We start from the raw sequence: 18,909 nt of genomic DNA, 5'->3' as shown, positions 1-18,909 counted from the left end.
CGCCTGCGAGGCTCGGGCTGTCGCACGCCGTTAGTCAGGATTGAACGGCAGCGCCGCGTGCGCCCTGAACTCAGAGGACGCTGCATGCGTTCACCAGACCACGGGGGCCGTCTCTTTTACCCTGGGACACAGGAGCACATTGCTCTCTTGCCTCCTCTCACGCTAGCCCTGCTCCTGCCACCCAACAGGGCATCCTACCACAATTTGGTTGAGCCAGCAGAGCAAAAACAGTCTTTGAAGGAGTCTGGCAAAATGAAAAGTCTTTTCGCTGATGCTCACCTAGTACAAACCCACAGACCCGCAGGATGAGCGCTGGAGCTGATCACGGCTTCACCAGCTTCCGTGACAGACAGAAAGGACTGGGGCTTTCGACCGTCTTATCAAACACTCACACTTGGGTTTCTGCCACAGCCGCGCCTCCCACAATCAGACCAGCTCTCGGGAGCCTTTCCAAACCTGATAGCCCCTCTGGATACACTGTAGACCAACTTGCACGTCATGTGCAGGTTACCAACGCCAAATCCTTTCCAGTCACTGCAGTAATTCTCCAGGAAGTCCCTAGTAGCAGAAGCTTGCCAGCATCTGCTTGGACTGCTTCCACCCAAGGCAGCTCTCTGTACATTCACCTGGCTGTCCGGCCTGCCCTAAATTTTCCACTGCAAGCCCTTCAGGTGCTTATCACATTGCCAGTGGTGACGCAGGAAAAAAACCCCACCATTTCCATCCCAAATATTTCTAAAACTGGGTAAAGACTAAGGCTATGAAGGAGGAAGGGGAGTGCAGAGGAACACACGTACAGGCACAGTTGTTCTGCTGACTAGAAACAATTTACATTTTAGCAGCTAAATTTCCAGACCATTTTTTTTTTTTCCTTTCTGTTGCAGCTCTGGGATCACTTGCTCCCGGAGCTGGTGGCAGAGAGGCTGTGTTCTCAACAGCACCAAGAGCAAGCTGCCAGATTGAAAAGCAGAGGGCAAAAGAGATGCACTCATGCGAAAGCAGAGAGGATCAGAGAGCCTGCCGTGGAAGGGCAGGTGGAGCAGGGCAAGAAAATGGGATTCATCAGCAAAGAGCCTGAAGGCAGGAGCTGGTCAGCAGGGCTGTGACTGACTCTGCAGACAAATGTCAGAGAAACAAGAAATTTTAAACATACAACTTGCTGTGTAGGGAGTCTGAAGAGTACAGCATCAGACAGATACAGAGGAGCTAGCTTCAGTTCTTAGGTCTGCTGTTGATGCCCTGACGTCAAGTCACAGACGCTGCGTCTCATTTCTCCTTCCACTGTCACATACACGAGAGAGGAACAGAGACGCCAAATGCGCTCGGGCCCATTTGCTTGGCCTCTCAGTGGGCAGCTAGAAACCTCAGATCCTGTGAAGTCAACTTTGTCAGTGTCTGAAACGTCTACGAACAAAGAAGTCCCATGTAGTGAAAAAGTGCTCCAAGGAACAGCACAGGTTTCATTGCTGTGGTTGCGATGCTCAGTCAACAAACTCCGTGCTCAGAAAGATGTTAAAAAATTAACCCACCAGGAAAAACAATCCAATAAAATACAGATCAGACTTCTTATAATGACAGTAGGTTCAATTTCGCACTCAGGTTCTATTCCTATCCCTCCAGCAAAACACTGGGGTGGGATTCCTGCCGCTTCCCCTCCTGTTCATAGCTCTGCCCAAGTTGATATTTCTACCTTCCTTTGCTCCAATTGCTTTGGATTATACATACCTTCCTGGGAGAGGATTAAAAGACGTTTTCAGAAAACAGGGGCACATGCAGGTATCAACAGAATCCAAGAATACAACTCCTAACCATGGTCAAATTAAAAAAAGCTACAACTGCAGAATTTATAGATGAAGGCATCTCCTGGTGCTTCTCTCTCTGTCCTGGTACAGGACATGAAGAAACAAAGCAGAAGGGAAACCCAGAAAGGGTTCTCCATCTTTTTCAAGCTCCAAAAGTAAGAGTTAGCAAGGCCATGCTAAGCAGAGCATCATTTAGGGGCTTCCATCAGGAGCAAAAGACGACGGAGCCAGAGACGGGGCTAGAGGCACAGTTACAACATGGTCCAAATGCCACCCAGGAGATGGGGCTGACTGTCACCAACAAAGATCATCCTAAAAAAAAACCACAACACTGCTGGGGTCTGCTCACAGCACAAGGTCCTAGCCCACACCGCTCCCCTCTCCCTAAGCACCTCCAGGTCAGCAAGAACAGACACCTGAAGCTGGTGACAACACCCAGAAAGCAGACTCTTGGGAAAAGCAGGGTCCTCTCCTCCTACCCTGCCAGGTCTAGAAAAGCTGATCCAGCTGCTGGGTGACCATCGGGGAAAAGCCAAGCGGCCCCCTCTGCTATAATCCCAGTAACACACCTATGCTAGTGCTGCTTGCTCTGTTAACTGCACTGACATCTGCTAATTGATTTATCTGATTAGCCAGCCCTTTGGGAACGCGCGTGCGGCTGTCCCACGAGTACCTCCCAGGTTGGGATGAAGCATCCCTGCCATCTGGCTCCAACTCCATTCCTTTGTGTAATTGATTTCTCAAAAAAAAAAAAAAAAAATCTCGTTTTCTAGGGAGTCCTCCCCACTAACCGCCGAGCGCATATACACGTATCTCAGATCTGCTGTGACCGTCAGTCCCAGTGAGCAGAGGAGATTGCTTCAAGAGGATGCCGGAGAACGCCTGCATTTGGCTGCCACCTCACAGCCCTGGCAAGTCTATGCTCATAAACACAATTTTCTATGTGGATGCACTAAAGGAAACAAGTGCTGGGATATTTACCTTGACAAAAAAATAACATGGCATTAAGAGCATCCAAGGGAGCCTACAGACATGCTCCAACTTATCTACGTTGGGGTACAGAGCCCAAAATTAAATCTTTTTAAACCCAGCTCATGGAAAGGCTAGAGGGCTGCAGTGCCGCAGCCTGGAAGATCCCATCGGGTCTTTACCGAAAGCAGGAGGGCCCCGTGGCTTTGTGAGCCACACAAGCTGCGACTCTCACAAAGAACCGACGGGGCTTAGCGGGGAAGCTTGAATCAGCGTACAAGGCCAGCACTTGGCTTCCCAGGATTGTAAAGATTAAACTCACCGGGAAACCACCAGATGTATAACAGGGATATATGAACATCAACACGTCAAAAATTTTTCTTCAAGTACATGTTTCCAAAGAACTGAATCAACAGCAAGGACATTTAAGAGTAACAAATAACGATTTACAACAGCAGCGACAACAAAGTGCTGGAACCATACAGAGGAGTGCAATAAACTGTACATTAGTGCTCGGAAGATGGCCTTGTGAGACCCATCACCAGGGGCAATGACTCGCATCATAAAACCAGCTTAAAACGTAGCAAAGAGCTTTAAACTGTAGCAGCATCCTTTACACAGATGCCACTTCCCAAGCTGTGTTCTGTGACAGCTGTAGCATTGAATGACAGCTGGGATGTGAAAATAACCAAGCGCACAGCTTACGGACCCAGGGCAAACGCAGGACCTGAGACTGAAGCCCAACAGCAGAACCAGCACAAACTTCTAGAGGCCTTCAGAATCCTACCAGCGCCTACTGATGAGCTTTCTCAAAGTACCACTGAATCCTAACAAACGATACTTTGAGGAGACTACAGCTTGGAAGTGATATAAATTGCAGCTTGAAACACTGCAAAACTGTCCAGACAAAAAAAAAAAGCTTCCTAACAACACATTAACAAATGCTCTAGCTATCACTTTCCAAATACATAACAAAACCAATTTTGCATCACATTGAGGACATAAGTATTTTCTGGTGACAGGAAAGCTCCTTCACTCCAGCTTTGGGCACAGCGTGTTTTTAAATTGTTGATGTTATTGTTAGACCCTTTAAAATAGAAATGACGGGGGAAAAAGAAAAAAAAAAAGTGTGCCATTTCCAGTTGGAGCCTGGAGTAAAAGAAGTTCTTGCACCAAATACAAAGAAAAAAAAAAATGCAAAGGTCTCAGGGGTGAGGAAAGTATATTTCTGTTGTTGCCACCTAATCCGAGCTAGGGTTCAGAACAAGACAGAGGGAAGGAGGGAGGAATTGGGTGGGCTACACTGAAATGATCTCTTTAATAAGAAATGGGCCATACTGTGACACTTCAGAGCCCTTGGGCTAAAAGACCAAAAGATCTGTCAAGAGAAAGGAATTTTAAGTTCTGCTGGGGATAGAAGGAAGCCTAGCAGTCAATCCAGCTACTTTAAGACCGCAATTAGCTTTGGAGGCTTTAGGAAAAAGAAGATATAATTGCTGCATTCAAACTTCAAATACAGCAAGCATAACAAGCACTGGTTTCTCAGACAACATCATTTGGGAAATTTTCCACAGCATTATGGTCCTGAAACACAAGTTAGAGATCACCAGACCTCTTCTCTCTGAAAATATATTATCCTAATTTTCATCTCAGTCAAGCTACCCTCCAGTTCCGTGGAGACTAATGAAGAGGAAGCAATGACCTGATGAGTTCCATGTGGAGACTACATTTATGGATTAATCCCAACAGGGAGCAAATAAACCTTATTCCCACAGCTCTCGGTTGGGACTCGACACAATCAATCGAGGAACGGATAGTTATTTATGACTGAGACTGTTTTGACTTTCAAATAAACATTTTAATTATTTTAAGTGCTACACTGGAACTTAGAATGTGAGCCCTGTTTTCATTTTGATGCCTTGCTCTCCTCCCTCCTAATCCCAAACCACACCGGTCATTACAATACTGTGCAAATTCTACAGATATTCATGCCTGTAACATTGGAAAGCGTTTGTCAAGGTAACATCCACCAACTGGACAAACTAGGGAAAAAGGAGGAAAGTGGACGAGGATCCCTCCAAGCAAAGCCACTCTAAATCAAAGCAGCGCCTTCAAAATACATTGGGCCTGAAGAAGCAGAGGTGCCCAACTCTGAAATCCCCTCGTAATCTTGTGGGCGCACCCTGATCCCTCTTTGGTGCTACTTTTCTCTGCCTGCTCTTACAAGCAATTTTAATAACCGAAATACTTGAGAATGTTTCTTTAACAGCTATATTTCAATTCAAGTATCTCCATCACTTGCACTCCTAGCTTTTCCCTCCGGTCTAATTCAACAGCCTTTCCTGCACACTTTAGCCCTGCCAAAACCACGTGGCAGGACAGAATTTTTCGTGCACGTTGGGGTAGGAATCCTTGCCTCCAACCCTGTGAAATCCAGTTTCCTTGTTCTAATCAAGCACTTAACTGTCTGACAGGAAGACTGCACACAGCAGCTCGTGGTGTACCATGCCCTACCTACACATAGCTTCACTAAGGCCAGTGAACATGATACCAGCTTAAAAAGCTCCCTCAAAAATCAGCATCTTCCTAAATAAGGAGGACAGGGGTGAAATGGTGTCACAGAGGCAGCGTGGGATCTATTCTACCTGCTCTCCGTCACGCAGCTGATAGAGTTACGGTCCCATCTTCACTCCATATTATGTTATTTTGTTTCCCCTTGCTCTCTGTAGAGAGACTGAAAAAAATCACAAAAGGTTGTCATTAGAAGAGCGACTGAACATTGAGGCTGATATCGTTCCCCTTAGCAGGTAGCCGGGAGCACGCACATCATACAGTACCCTTGGCTGCTCTCCTTCCTGCCGATTTGCACAGGAGCCTGCCAGAGTCCTTCCCATTCCACGTGTCAAAAATAACAGGCTCAACTTTATTTTCGGTAGCTTGAGGGGAGAAGAAAAAAAAAAAAAAAAAAAAAAAAAAAAATCAGAAAACCGAAACATACTTGGGATGATTTAGCAAGGGTTTCAGTGATTGAGTTAGTACCGCCTTCCACAGAAAGCAACTTCAGTTTCCTGACTATTTCAATGCACATGTTTCCTAAAGAATTTCCCTTTCTTTTCAGTACAAGGAGGCTCTGCCATATGAAAGAGACAAGATAGTTTAAAAAAAAAAAAAAGAATAAACAAAATCGATTTGCTAGGGGCTTGCTTTATTTATTTATTTAGTTTACTTCACTGGCTTAAAGAGTAGATGTTTTCTTTTAGTAAAGCTGGATATACCAACTGGCATTGGCTGTATTAAAATAAGGAAGAACCTCAATCAAAAAGCCTCTCCTAAGGCAAGCTTTCTTGTTAATATGCACCAACATGAAAGGCTTTCTTTTCATCCTATACAACTACAGTGTGTGTAAATTGCAGGGGGCTCATTGGCATAAATCTTGGCTGTGACCTCTGAGGTAAACTGGATTTACATTACTTTCTGACAAGAATTAAATGAAGGCCTTGTGGATATATGAACAGCCTTCTAGACTGCAACAGATGGGCATGAATGTGCTCCCTAGGCAAACTATCAGTGACATCTGTGTCCTCCAAATTCTGGTGGTCTCAGCCAATTAGCAGGCAAAAGGAGGGGCGGGGGGGGGGAAGGCAGCCTCTGCACAGCTACCCCAGCCAGAGCTGAAGCAGAAGTGCTTCTGTTTAGAAATGGGATCAAGAACAGCCTCCAGCAGCAAGGAGGTGGTGAGCCGGCTGGGTATAATACAGAGGTAACGTGACAGAAAAAGCCGAAGTAATTAGGTAGAACAGATATTAATATTAATACAGAACAAATGCCAGCCTCAGCTAAGCCTGCGTGAGGCTAGCGTAATGGGCTACCCTGACAGATTTACACCAAAGAACAGAGGTTTGTCAGTAAAAAAAGCAGAGGAGGGGTCAAAGCGAAGCCCCATGCCTGACACCGCTAAAGCAGGGGTTACAAAAGCCCAGCTCTTGATCCATATTCAAACCTCTACCACATCCCCCTCTCCCCGCAGCAAAGGGAACCAAGTATCCGAACAGAAACTCTGCCAACGCAGACCTGGCCTTAAGAATCACAGAGTATCTCCAGTTGGAAGGGACCAGTATGGACCTCTGAGTCCAACGCTGATTGTCTCTTCTCAGGTGGATGGGGCCAGGTAAGCGACACTCAACGGCCGCTGCACCTGCCTCCTCCAAAGCTGAGCCCAGTGCTTTGTGGAGGAGCATTTAAGCTGCAAACAGACAAGGAAAAGCTTTTCTGGTTTGTTACAATGAGGTTTGGGATTCCTTAGTGCAGCACAGACACAAAACAGAGCTTTAGAAAAGTTACTCCTACTTAAAAAAAAAAAAAAAAAAAAAAAAAAAAAAAGGCTAGATTTTGACTTCAAAGCTACCCTTAACCAGAGAAGGTTGTTTTGCAGGAGCAGTCAGGGTGTAGGGTCCCAGGTAGGGTCTCAGGGGAGGCCATCACCCACAGACAGCTGAATAAGCCAAAACCACACAGCAGCCACCCAGTGCATGGAACCAGCAGAACAGGGTATCAGGGAGTCAAAACTGGTCACAAACCACACAAACTCCAGCGTGCCAAAGGCTCGCTGCCCAAGATCGGTGTTTTTATGCCGTTCAGTTATGCCAGAGGAGTGACCAAACACAAAACACACAATAAGCCATTCCTTCTGAAATATACTCTGCCTCCCAGTTTCGAACTGAGCTGCACATCCCTCCCACGGCAGGAGCAGGCAGGACCTCTGGCAAAAGCCAGATCCATGATGGAGCCGGAGCTGGGTGCCGAACAAAAGCACCTGTTGTTTTGCCCTGGTCTTGACTTTTCAGAGAGGCCATTTGGGTGCTTTCCCCTCAGCATCGCTACCTCATGTACTCCTAGGGGATGCAAAAAAAGGCCATAATTGATGGGCAGATCAATAAATTAAAAAGTTGTAAAAAAAAAAAAAAAAAAAAGACATAATGAATTTGGTACAGCACATATTTTTAGATCAAAGATGCCTTTGAAGTGACAAACCCTTAATCCATAAACTACTGAAGCACTTCCTTTCTCTCCCAAACTACTTGTTGTCAAATAAAATGGAAGTTAAGGAAATTATCTTTATCTGAAAATGGCCAAAAGAAGCCATCACCTAATGACAGCCTTGTCAAAATGACAATTGGGGAAATTGTTAGGAAGGGGAGGCCTGACGACTGGAGGAATAAGCTCGCTGTTTGCTCTAATCTGGTCAGGCAGGCCCCACACAATTCCAGTCAGCTTGCTGTGTGAAACAGCTAAGTCTTTGTCAATGCGAGCAGGGGCTGGAAAGACTTCTCTTTCATGAATATGTATCACCACCCTTCACATCTAAAGAAAAAAAAAAAAAGCCCAAACCTTTCCAAACGGCAAAGCAAAAAAACCCACACCACAAAACTATCCACCACCATCAAAAAAAAAATCCCAGAACAACAAAATCCTAAGATACAGAGCTGTGCTGAGAGAAAAAACTCCTAAGTAATGAAAGTGCACGTTTTGGAAACGGAGCCAGAAGGATCTTCCTCCCGAAGGCTTTCTTCAGACTTTTATTCCCCAGCAGGCTGGGACAAGGCACTTGAAGTCATCACTTGTAAGTACACAAAAGCAAAATGGCCCGGCGGAGTATACGATGTCTATCACCGTACTTTATATCTAGCACTTCTCTGAACGTGCCGCACGAGCATCCAACCCCAGGCCACGCATACACAGCGCTGGGCTGGTAAAAGATCATCTCTCATGAACACTCGGTTACTTGTGTGAGGAGGAAAGCACCCACAGCAGGTCTGAACGCTTCCCTGGGCAATGGCTGCAAAATCCAGGCACTGAGTCAGCTACATATCAGGGTAACGCATTGCCTGTGAAGCTCACAAATACACAACACGAAAAATAAAGAGGATTCTAGGTTTAATAAACTACATACAGCACATTAATACAGTAGGAATGGGTTCCTTTACATAAGGAAACTGAAACCAGGACAAACGCTACACCCAATGCTTTCAGAAGCAGCCAGCGATTTCCCAGTGCTCCCACTCAAACAATTTTCTGAGATGTTCATGACTTTCTGCAAATAAAATCCTTCACAACATCTCCTCAAGTCAGACAGTTTGCATTGCGGGTCCCCTCGCAGTCTGGGTGCTTTTTTTAAAAAAATACATACAATATTAAACCTCAAACATTCAAAAGACTGACATTAAACTGAAATAGAGTCAAACCAAGCCTACTGGACTGCCCATTGATGCTGGTGTACAGACAGAAAGCGCCTTAAAAAGACAAAATGGCTCAGAAACACGTGTCAAAAATAACGTGTCTCTGCAGGACCGATGCTGAAAAACTCTTGCAAGTCCAAACACAGTGTCTAAAGCAACGGGAGGGCAGACGAGGAGACAATGCAAGATCGAACCAAGCCTACGCCAGAAAACCCAAATGAAGATATTATAAGATGCGGTGGGTTTTGTCCCTGTTGGAGAGCTATGACATCATTAAAGCATTCAATAGTGTTTGAAAAGTTACCTTCAAATGGTTGTCGTTATCTTTATAGCTTTGTTTGTAAAACTGCAAACTAGATCTTAATTTACTACAGAGAGCTTGCGGTGATATTATAAACTTCAGTTTTTCTCCAAATAACCAACAGAATATGAAAGCCTGACTTCCAGCAGAGATATCAAGACACAATGCTCAGTTTTGAGGTTTAGAACATCCTGTGATGTTTGCTGCAGACATTTCCATTTCATTAGCATATTCTACTTTACATGAAACCCAGCAATGAATGCTGTCCCCCATCTAAGGCTAATCCTCTTTAAAGAGCTACAGGCTATATTACATGTGGCCACAGCCACGGTTATGCCATGGCTGAATCACTTTGAAGCCCATTGAACAGTGTTCCCTTGTGAGACTGTACACAGCACCATAAACCAACGCTCCCTGCGCTGTGAAATCCTACTGGTTTTATCAACCAGGGGTTTCTGTAAAGGACAGACCCTGCCTAGTCCCAAGCAAGGAGCTGCACAAGAGGAAAGAGACGGGTGCCTGCCTACACCACCTCTCAAGACCAATTTACAACCACAGCCTATATGCTTCAAGTAATACAAATGCCTTCTTTCTAAACATCATCAGAAACTGCTCCAAGGGCGGGTTACCAGAGCAATAAAAGGTACAGATGAACCAGGCACCTGCTTCCTTTGGCAAATCCTCTCTGTTATAGTCCAGCAAGGCTTCTGAAATACAGCAGGATACAACGGCTCAATCCGAAAGGGCGACACAGCCAACATAACCTGGAGTGAGACAGAAGATGACAAAGTCAGAATATTTACTGAAACGCGGTTCCCTCGTCTTCTCTCTCTACCTGTATTCCACCTTCGATCCCCTTCTGTGGAAAGGCTCATATTTTATATTTTATTGCAGCAAGGTTCATGTTTATTTCAGGTCTATTTTTTGGTCACTTAGTTTTAGAATACCACTTAGAAAGCAAGAGCGATACCAAACTGATTCACTAGAAACAACAATTAAAGCCTATGTCCAAAGAGAACAGACAGCATCCACAACAAAGATATTGCAGGTGGAGTAGTCTGGGACACAATCACATATATCTTTTAAAAAAAGAAAGAAAGAAAGAAAGAAAGGAAAAAAAAAAAAAAGGGTCATGTACCTCCAAGGCAGGCTGCATCTCTCACAGCTGGGTGCCCTTAAATGCTATAAACTGAGATAATGGAATCAAGTTTTTATTGCCGCACAGCAAAGAATGCGGAATCTTTAACACCTTAACATCTACACAAATTCAAAGGCAACAAAAAATATTGCTATATTTTCTGGTCCTGCTATGTATGAGCAAAATACTGTTTATTTTAGTGCTTCTCTTTAACTCTTCAAAATAACTTTCTTTGTTCAAACACTGCTTTTGAAGGGAGCCGGAAAGGTCGGTTCTGTTCAGTCTGTGTTGTGCACAAAGAATTATTTCCATCTAAATAGTGTCCAAGCACACAGAGCGAGCAGCTTCAGTCTCTACTGTAAAATCTTGATCCCGGTGAAGGCTCCTCGCTATCAAAATACCATCTCACCCAAACCGCTGAAAATCCAACACATTGACAATTGCTGCTGCGCAACTAGGAGCCAAGCCCACACCGTCCCTCATGTGGTGAATGTAAAGAAGTACAGAGACCCTGTTTTGGAGGAAATTCCAAAATATGTCAAAGTCGTGAAGATCCTGCTTTCAGCCAAAACCATTTCACTGGAGTCTTGAGCAACTGTCAGTTTTTACACTCCAACACATTTGCTTCAGAGCAAGAGGAAACACATTTATTTGTTTATGTGGGGCTACCCACAGCAACGCAGATTTCTCTTAAGCCTTGACAAGGTCCAGTCTCGTATAGCTTGTGAACCTGGTAGGGCCAAAAACTGGGATATCATAAGGGTGTCTGTCAGGGGTAATAAAACCACACATGAATTGCATGCTTCTCGGAACCATTTACAGAAGGAAAAGTCTTATCTGTATGCCAAGTACTTCCTCTTTCTAGTCAGAGAAGCTCCACGAAATAACAGACGTCGCGAGATGTATATGCCAGCTAGAACTGTTGTTTCCTACAACTAGAGCAAAACTTCAACTGGTAAATCACCTCCACGTACAAAGACGGGACATGGTCACCAAACAACTGAAAGCTGGACTGAACTATTGGTAAACAAAGAGAACTCCAGCAGGGCTCACCAACAAAAACCTATTTTATTCCTGTTTCAACGTGAGGCAGTTGGTTGCTTGTCACTCACTGCAGAACCCAGCTACATGTCGGTGCGTGCTCTGTTATGCCTCTCCCAAATGAACTCCTAGAAGTTACTATTGCCACTATTAACCATCAACTTATGAGCACCACAACAGCTCTTGCAACATCAAAATGAAGTTTGCCATGTGACAAACAAACAAAGAAAGAAAAAAACCTAAAAAACAAAGAAAACCCACGAAAGGCCAAAAATCTCGAAACAAATGGTAGGTCCCCATGTCTGGTGACACATTGCCACCTACTGGCCCCTGTCCCTGTACCCTCAGCAGCACTAAGGTGGCTTGGATCAAGAAACGGGCTGTGAAGCAGAGAGGAAGAGCAGGAGGAGGGCAGAGGTTGGTATTTGAACGTAAGACGCGTGTTACAGGTGTGGGCAGTGGGAATAACCCTAGCATCGCCTACGCACAAGCAAACACGTCCACCAGCCTGGATTTTATGGCTCTAAAGCAGCAACTGCCTCTTCCCAACCTCTTCCTCTGTGTCTCTGAAGAGTGAAGGACGACTTCAGGTCATCCCTTTGCCACCCTAGGAGAGCAAGTCCTGGGAGTTACAACAGCAGTGTGCCCCCCGTCACCCAGCAAGAGGCAGGCACTCGCCGCAGCAAGACAAGAGCCAGGTATTTAACGCTGAGGAAAGTCAGCAAACAGAGCGCAGGTCTCTCGGGAGCCGTCGCCATGGGGTGGCACAAAGCAGGGGAATACGGAGAGGGCTGGGGGACAACTCGCTCACCTACCGCACTCTTGTTGATCCAACAAGACAAGGATACTTTCATCATGTTAATTCAAATAGCATAGAGAAATAGAAAGTTTCAGACTGGTCCGGACTACTGCTGGTCTCAGATCTTCCCTGCAACCCTCACAGAAGAGCTTTTACCCAGTAAGGGAGAGAGAACTATAAAGGATACAATTTCCAAGTGTTCGTGAAACGCTATCAGTGTTCCCAACTCATGATCGGCCAGGCAGACAGTTAACAGCCATGTCAACCGCATCACGTGCCAGCACACTCAAAAAAACCCCAGGGATGTTCCAGTAAGGTTTCTTACGGTTTGTTAAAGGATAGGTAGGAGGCTTGGGGAAGGGAGGTTTCAGGTTGAGTCATTCAGGAAGAATTAGGTCAAATACAGATATCCAAAAACAGTCCTTCCACTCACTAACCCAGAATACACTTTACGTCTTCTGACCTACCATGAACTTCCCAGAATGAGAAAGAAACATTTGCCCTCACTGACTCTCAGACTTTCAAAGCAATATAAGAGTTCCTACTGTGATCTCAATTTCCAGATTTGCCTATTTAGGCTCTGGAATTATCTGAAGCTGCACAAATCAGGTTTTTGAAACACAATGCATCACCACAGCCAAGCCAAAACCACCTTAGTCTTTCAGCCTATGCTGAAACACCCAAACACCTAGCATTGATAACGTGCCACTGGTAACGAGGCAGAGAAGCCACACCAGACACACGTAAGCAGGAAACATCTATTTAAAATAAGGAGCTTGACTTCTCCCAGGCCTTCCTCCTCTCTAGGGGCTGGCAAGGCAATGAGTACAGTGTCTGAGAACCAGCCAGCTGGGAGGCAACTTGAAAGGAGAACGTGGTTCTGCCCCACCTTTATTTTCATATCCCACGCTGTCTTCATAACCCATGTGCCACAGGCTTTGCAGTCAGGCTTGGGAAGGCTCAAGTGTCCCTCACCTCAGTTATCCACTAGGTAACTCCAGGAGTAGGTTCAGGCTCCGGGAAGGAAAGAACGTCTGGGGAACATCACAAGCCCAAGGAAGGAAGGGGTTGGGCAAACAACAAAACAGTACAGCAGCAAGAGCTACTAGGTTAACGTTGACAGCAGCTCTTCTGGCCCAAGTCCCAGCAGCTTGCTCACCATGCAGAGCAACTCAGTGATACAAAGCTCTACATGTTTAGTTTCGCTTTTGACCAAAGAAACATCAATTTTACAAAGTTACTGTAATACATGAATAAACTCCAGTGAACCACATAGCCATTTCAGCAGGAAGATGATGCTAAAACCCCCACAAGCACAGAGTGCCTGAATTTTTTTCTCTCATAAGGGGCAAAGCTGGAATTGTTTTCCTGAAGTTGGCAGCATTTCAACCAACTTACGGAAGAGAGGAGCAGTAAATCCAGTTCCTGTCCTCCCCTGTATGAAATCATGCAGAGCTATACTTAAATCATAAGCTAATAAGGAATACATAGTTAATATGAGCCTACATAATCTCAGGGAAAAAAAAAAGGAAGGGTACTTACACACCTCAGTAGGTGCCAGTATGCTCTCAGAAAAGCTCTCTTCCAGCTCGGGCAGCAGGCTGTTTCCGGAACTGAAGGGCTGACAGGAATTACAACCATCAACACATGCAATAAATAGCAGGGTTGCACAACTCCGGCTTTTCCAGAAGGGAGCAAAGTGCTTTTGTGCGAGCACACACGCCCAGCCCTGCCTGCTGCAGGAAAAGGCTGGAAGGCTAAGGGAGAAACTTGGAATAATCTGTTTTTCTTCTCTATTTTTCAATGTGACTTCTTGCAAAACATAGTCTAACCCCTTTTTTCTCTGATGTAAAGGAGGAAGGGCACATGCAGCAGACATACTAGCCTGTGTGCAGATAAAAGCTATTTTACAAAAACTACAAAGGAACTTATCAACTCATGAGTAACTTAACTCTGTTAAATAAATAAAAGCAACCCGCAAACGAAAAAATAGTTGATGTGAACCAACACAGTACTTCACCATCTGTGCCAAAGCAATGAAAGCTACAGTAGCTACCGAGGCACAACACCTTGCTAGTCACAAAGCTGTGCTAAGGGGTAAGGGAGGACACCGAGTCCCTACGATTCGGATGGAGACGAAAGTTTTTTTTTCCTGCACTCTGCCTCTCCTTCTGTGCTTGGGAATAACCTCACTTACGAAGAAAAATAGAGCAGGTGAATAAGAGAATTGCTCATTATTTCCTACCAGGTCAGGGCTGCCTCAGGATTTCTAGTAAAATTTATAGTTTTTAGGTCAGCAGCCAAGGAAAGATTAGAGGGTTTTTTTCCCTAAAGGCAGCACAATGAAGCTGAACCACTGTTGATAAAAGCAGATAACAGGATATTTTTAAACACTTTTTAAAGACTGACTTAAAAATCCCATCAGTCAACTGTAATGCTTATAACATGCCTTTTCCTAAGTGTAATAGTCTTCAAAGTGTTAATTAGGGTGTGAGGGGGCCGAAACTGAAATTATTTTGTCCGAAACCTGAGCCTGCAAACCCTGGATCCTACCTTCGACGTCGCCAGAGCGAGTTACTCAGGAGCACAGGATTTTTAGCTCTCCACATAAAACCTTAGACAGAGCTGCAGCTTTTCAATTTTTTTTTTTTATTTCCTTCGGTGTATTCACTGCAAGAAAAGGAGAGCTGGGTGTATCTTCTGCAAAAACAACCGGTACGTTCCCCCCCGCCGCCGCCGGCAGCCCCAGCACCCCGCGGCCGCCCCCGCCTTCCCTGACCGCCAGCCCCCGCCCCGCCGGCGGGAGGGCCCTGCCGCCACCCCGGGCCGCTCCCCCGGCCTGGAAGTGGAAGGACGATACCGGTTACCGGACGGTGAGGAGCCGTTGGCGGGCTCGCGCGGATCCCCGCTTCCCGCCTCGGCCCGGGAGCGAAGGCGGGAAGCGCTGCCGCCCACAGGTGAGGGGGAGGCCGGGCGGGGGGGGGGGACGCGTCAGGCACTGCGGTACGAGGAGAGCAGGGATTTTTTAGGCAGTGGCGTATTTAAGTATTTCGGCTCAAGCACGTTGAGTCCAGCCTCCATGAACCTTTGAGGCAGGGGCCGGCCGCCGAGCTGGGGATGGCGGAGGCAGCGCACAAGCAGAGCGGGAATAGATGGTGGGGTCGGCGGAACTCATGGCCCTTTTCTTCCCCTTCCGTAATTAATCAAGGTAGCCACCTGTAAAATTGATAGGCACGTGAGTAGAGACAACGTTTCACATTTATCTGATACACTGCAGATTTCTCCAAATGTATTTCTTCCTACGCCTGTGTTTTGCCCAGAAACCAATTGAGGAAGATACTCAGGCAAGGAGAACATGCCTTTAAGATAAGGCTCAAGGCAGAAAACCGTCTCTGCGGGCTGAACCGCGAACTCGGTGCCATGACTGTTTTCCCCTTTACCGGGAACTGACCTCGTGTAACGTGTCACATCCTCTTACCACTGCAAAACAGCGAGGGGCAGAGCTCTCTCAGACGGACAGTCCGTCCTCCTGCTCAGAGCCGCTTCCAGCTCCCCGGAGTTGAGGCGTGCCTGGACGAGTAGGGATGGGTACCGATGCCACCGCAGCGTCTCTTACAGCTGGCCAAGGAATAACCTGCCACCAGGTTCTGTTAAAAGCAAAGACGATATTTCCTAATTTGTTTTAAAGCGAGCCCTGACAGCTCCTTCAAATGTTCTGTTTCTCTGAACATCTAAGCTTGGTAGAAGCAGTGTTGTAGCCCACTTCAGTAAGCAAGCTGAGGTTGCTAACCTGCTCTGTCAGAACTGTTGCTGTTATTGCGTTAAAAGGTACAAGAATGACACGATTTTGAGGTTTCACACAGAAAATGATGCACTGATATATCATCATTCACTGTGCATGGAGTTCATCTGCAGTGGTGTAATTTAGCCTTAAAAAAAAACAAAACACAAGTCATAATACTTAATTGCAGTGATGATTCACCTACTCATTAATGAACCAGATTAAATTGTAAGCTGCTTTTCAGCGTTATTCACCTAACAGAGCTACTGAGAAAGCTCAGGATTCGAGCGTGACACCTCAAACATTGCAGTCGAGAAGAAGAAACACGACAAACATCTGCACTGTATGATTCCGGTTAAATGGCTGCTCACGTGTTTCTCTGCTAACTCCAGAACTCATTCTCTGGTTCCTACTTTAAGTACACAGCCTTTTCTTACTTTAGAGTAAGTTTCAGCACAGAAAGACATTGCCCTTGCACATATAGAGGGCCAGATCACAGCGTTTCCTAAAGCAGCTCAGATTTTATTTGGATGCACTACAGTGCATGCTAAGTGGAACAGAATTTAGTTCATAGGCAACTATCTCTTGTGCTGCATGCGAGATGCTTTAAAAAAAAACCACAAAACAAGTTACTTACGGTGTTTAGTGCCTAGTTAAGTACTTCCGCAGCTGATAGCGGGGATTTTCCAACAGGCAACAGGGAAATGCCTGGAGTTGGTGACAGTTCCTCTTTTGGGTTCCGCTGATATTCCAGCTTTTGTATTCATTTTACCTATTGCCACATCAGTCACTTCTAAACACTGTATTTTGTTTCATACAAGAGGTAAATTCTGACTGAAGAGTCACGAGAGTGCTTTATACCCATTTGAAATATGACTGCCTACAGTCAGACTGCATTTCTAAGTCGTTTGTCTGATAGCTCTTTGTCAGAGGACTACACTGCAAAACAGAGCACGCAGGCTGACAATGCTATGTAATGCTCCATTTTAAGTGCATAAAATAATCCTTACTGTCATTGTAAGTGACATTTTTTTTCCAAAGATAAATCCACCTGTGAGATCCCAGACCAGTTCGAATTGAATGCCACACTGAAGCCAGTTTTTTTGCTACCACAGTGATTTCATGCTGCCATTTTACTTATCTTGTAGTTCTGAGGACTCATTCCATCATGACGTCTTTTGAAGAAGCCGAAACTGAAGAAACAGTAACGTGTCTCCACCTGACCTTTTACCATCCTTGCCAAGGCAACAAGATGATGTTTCGTTGCTTGAACTTCTGTAAGCGAGAACAGGTCAGGGCAGATGAAATGGCCAAGTTTGGCCGCGATTCTAACATCTGCCGGTATAACTTAATGGATACTCGTGTTTCTCGGATTCAGTTTTCATTGCAGTTTTACAGAAAGCTGAACAGCTCAGAAATTTGTTTCGAGATAAAGAACATGAGCAAGAAAACAAAACTGATGGTGGACCAAACAGAACTGGGTTACTTAAACAAAATCGACCTGCCGTGGAAGTGCATCATTTGTTTTGGGGACTACCAGATTTTAGCGGAGATTCAAGAAGGGGAGTCCGTGGATTATTTTGAGACTCACCTACACTTGACTGAAGTGCCAATCTTACAAGAAAGATGCCTGCCATCACTGCAGCCTATACCGGAGAACGGCGTTTCTTCTACCTCGTTTCCTTCCCAAGGCAAGAGCCCCATAGAGATTGATGAAAATGAGTCATGCTAGCAGGGAGAAGGAGGCTGGATGAGGTTCTTGTTCGTCTGAATCCTTCACAACTTCCAAAACTGAAGGCTGTCATCTCAGCCCACCGTTCTTGACGGTTCTCACCATCGCACATCAGTCTTCCTACATGTCGTTTTCAGCACAGGCGTACCAGAACGTACTTTGTTCAACAGAAACAGATTCCTGCCACCATCTTCACCGGGGACTGTGTGCTCTCTGATCACCACTGTTTGCCGCATAAACGTGCAGGAGACAGAGTGCCACTCCAGTCCATTGCAGCAGATGCAATTCAAGAACTGTGACCACATCCCCTGAAGGTGTATTTAACAGGCATTAATTTAGAGCATGCAGAACATGCATGCAGAACATGCAGAACATACTCGCTGGCTGAGTAAGGGCGTAATGTCTCACGCATGCTTTCTTTTTCATGTCAAATTCCAAACAGTATTTTCAAGCCCAGGTTGTAATTTCCCAGATTTTGCAACTTAGAAACACTTTATCAGCGTAGCCCTTTAAAGTTCATGTTTTTATTAACTTTGCAGCAAGATTTTTTCCTTCTATTTTTAAAACTGATTAAAATTATATTTTTTTTGCCAGTTAACTACTTTTACTTGTGAATGTAAGTAGACATGCAATGTCAGTGATCATGGTATGTAAAAATCCAGGTAGATTTTGTAATAAAAGCATTTGGTTGCCTAGTAAGGATTTGCTGTCTTCTACAACTACAATCTAAAAGCACTTACGGTGAATAACATTATTTCCAGGACAATCCAGATCAGAATTCTTTCACTGGCACTATTCTGGACTTTCTAAAAGTAGCACTGCTCCAAGATAAACAGTTGACTAAAATGCTTTCAGCAAGTTTTCTACCTCTACGCCCCACCCCAAGCTCTGTTATAATTTTGTTTTCATTTAATTATGTCTCATGTTGTTTCAGTTAGGTTTTTCTTTGCTAGGGGCTCAGCTTTCCCTTGGCATTTATTTTTTGTCAAGTGTTTTAGTTTGCTGCAAAGTCACACTTCAAAGAACTGCAACAGAGCATACATATGAGTTACCTATCTTATCCTCCCTAAACATTAGGATGCATTTCAGCATTAATCGAGAAAACCAGAA

The 18,909-nt window shown here is 45.2% G+C and overlaps 2 protein-coding genes across 3 annotated transcripts in view; one reads left to right on the top strand and one right to left on the bottom strand.

The window, feature by feature from the left end:
- The window catches only part of ALPK1 (alpha kinase 1), a 41,025-nt gene extending 27,111 nt beyond the window's left edge, over nucleotides 1–13,914 (bottom strand). Inside the window, exon 1 of one of the 2 annotated variants that reach the window (XM_010129426.2) lies at nucleotides 13,829–13,914. The gene's annotated coding sequence lies outside the window, so the exon portion shown is untranslated. The remainder of the gene's footprint in view (nucleotides 1–13,828) is intronic. The other variant, XM_086747609.1, reaches the window with a different exon arrangement.
- Nucleotides 13,915–15,111: 1,197 nt separating this feature from the next.
- On the top strand, nucleotides 15,112–18,494 carry TIFA (TRAF interacting protein with forkhead associated domain). The gene is made up of 2 exons (XM_086747135.1): nucleotides 15,112–15,243; nucleotides 17,216–18,494. The coding sequence occupies exon 2, from the start codon at nucleotides 17,236–17,238 to the stop codon at nucleotides 17,797–17,799; it is 564 nt and encodes a 187-aa protein (XP_086603261.1). The 5' UTR covers nucleotides 15,112–15,243; nucleotides 17,216–17,235; the 3' UTR covers nucleotides 17,800–18,494.
- Nucleotides 18,495–18,909: the final 415 nt, after the last annotated feature.

Source organism: Chlamydotis macqueenii, chromosome 4, assembly GCF_036417535.1.
Source record: "Chlamydotis macqueenii isolate bChlMac1 chromosome 4, bChlMac1.mat, whole genome shotgun sequence".
Lineage (NCBI taxonomy): Eukaryota > Metazoa > Chordata > Aves > Otidiformes > Otididae > Chlamydotis > Chlamydotis macqueenii.
The sequence above is the reverse complement of the archived record's forward strand: the minus strand, read 5'-3'. Positions and strand labels throughout refer to the sequence as shown.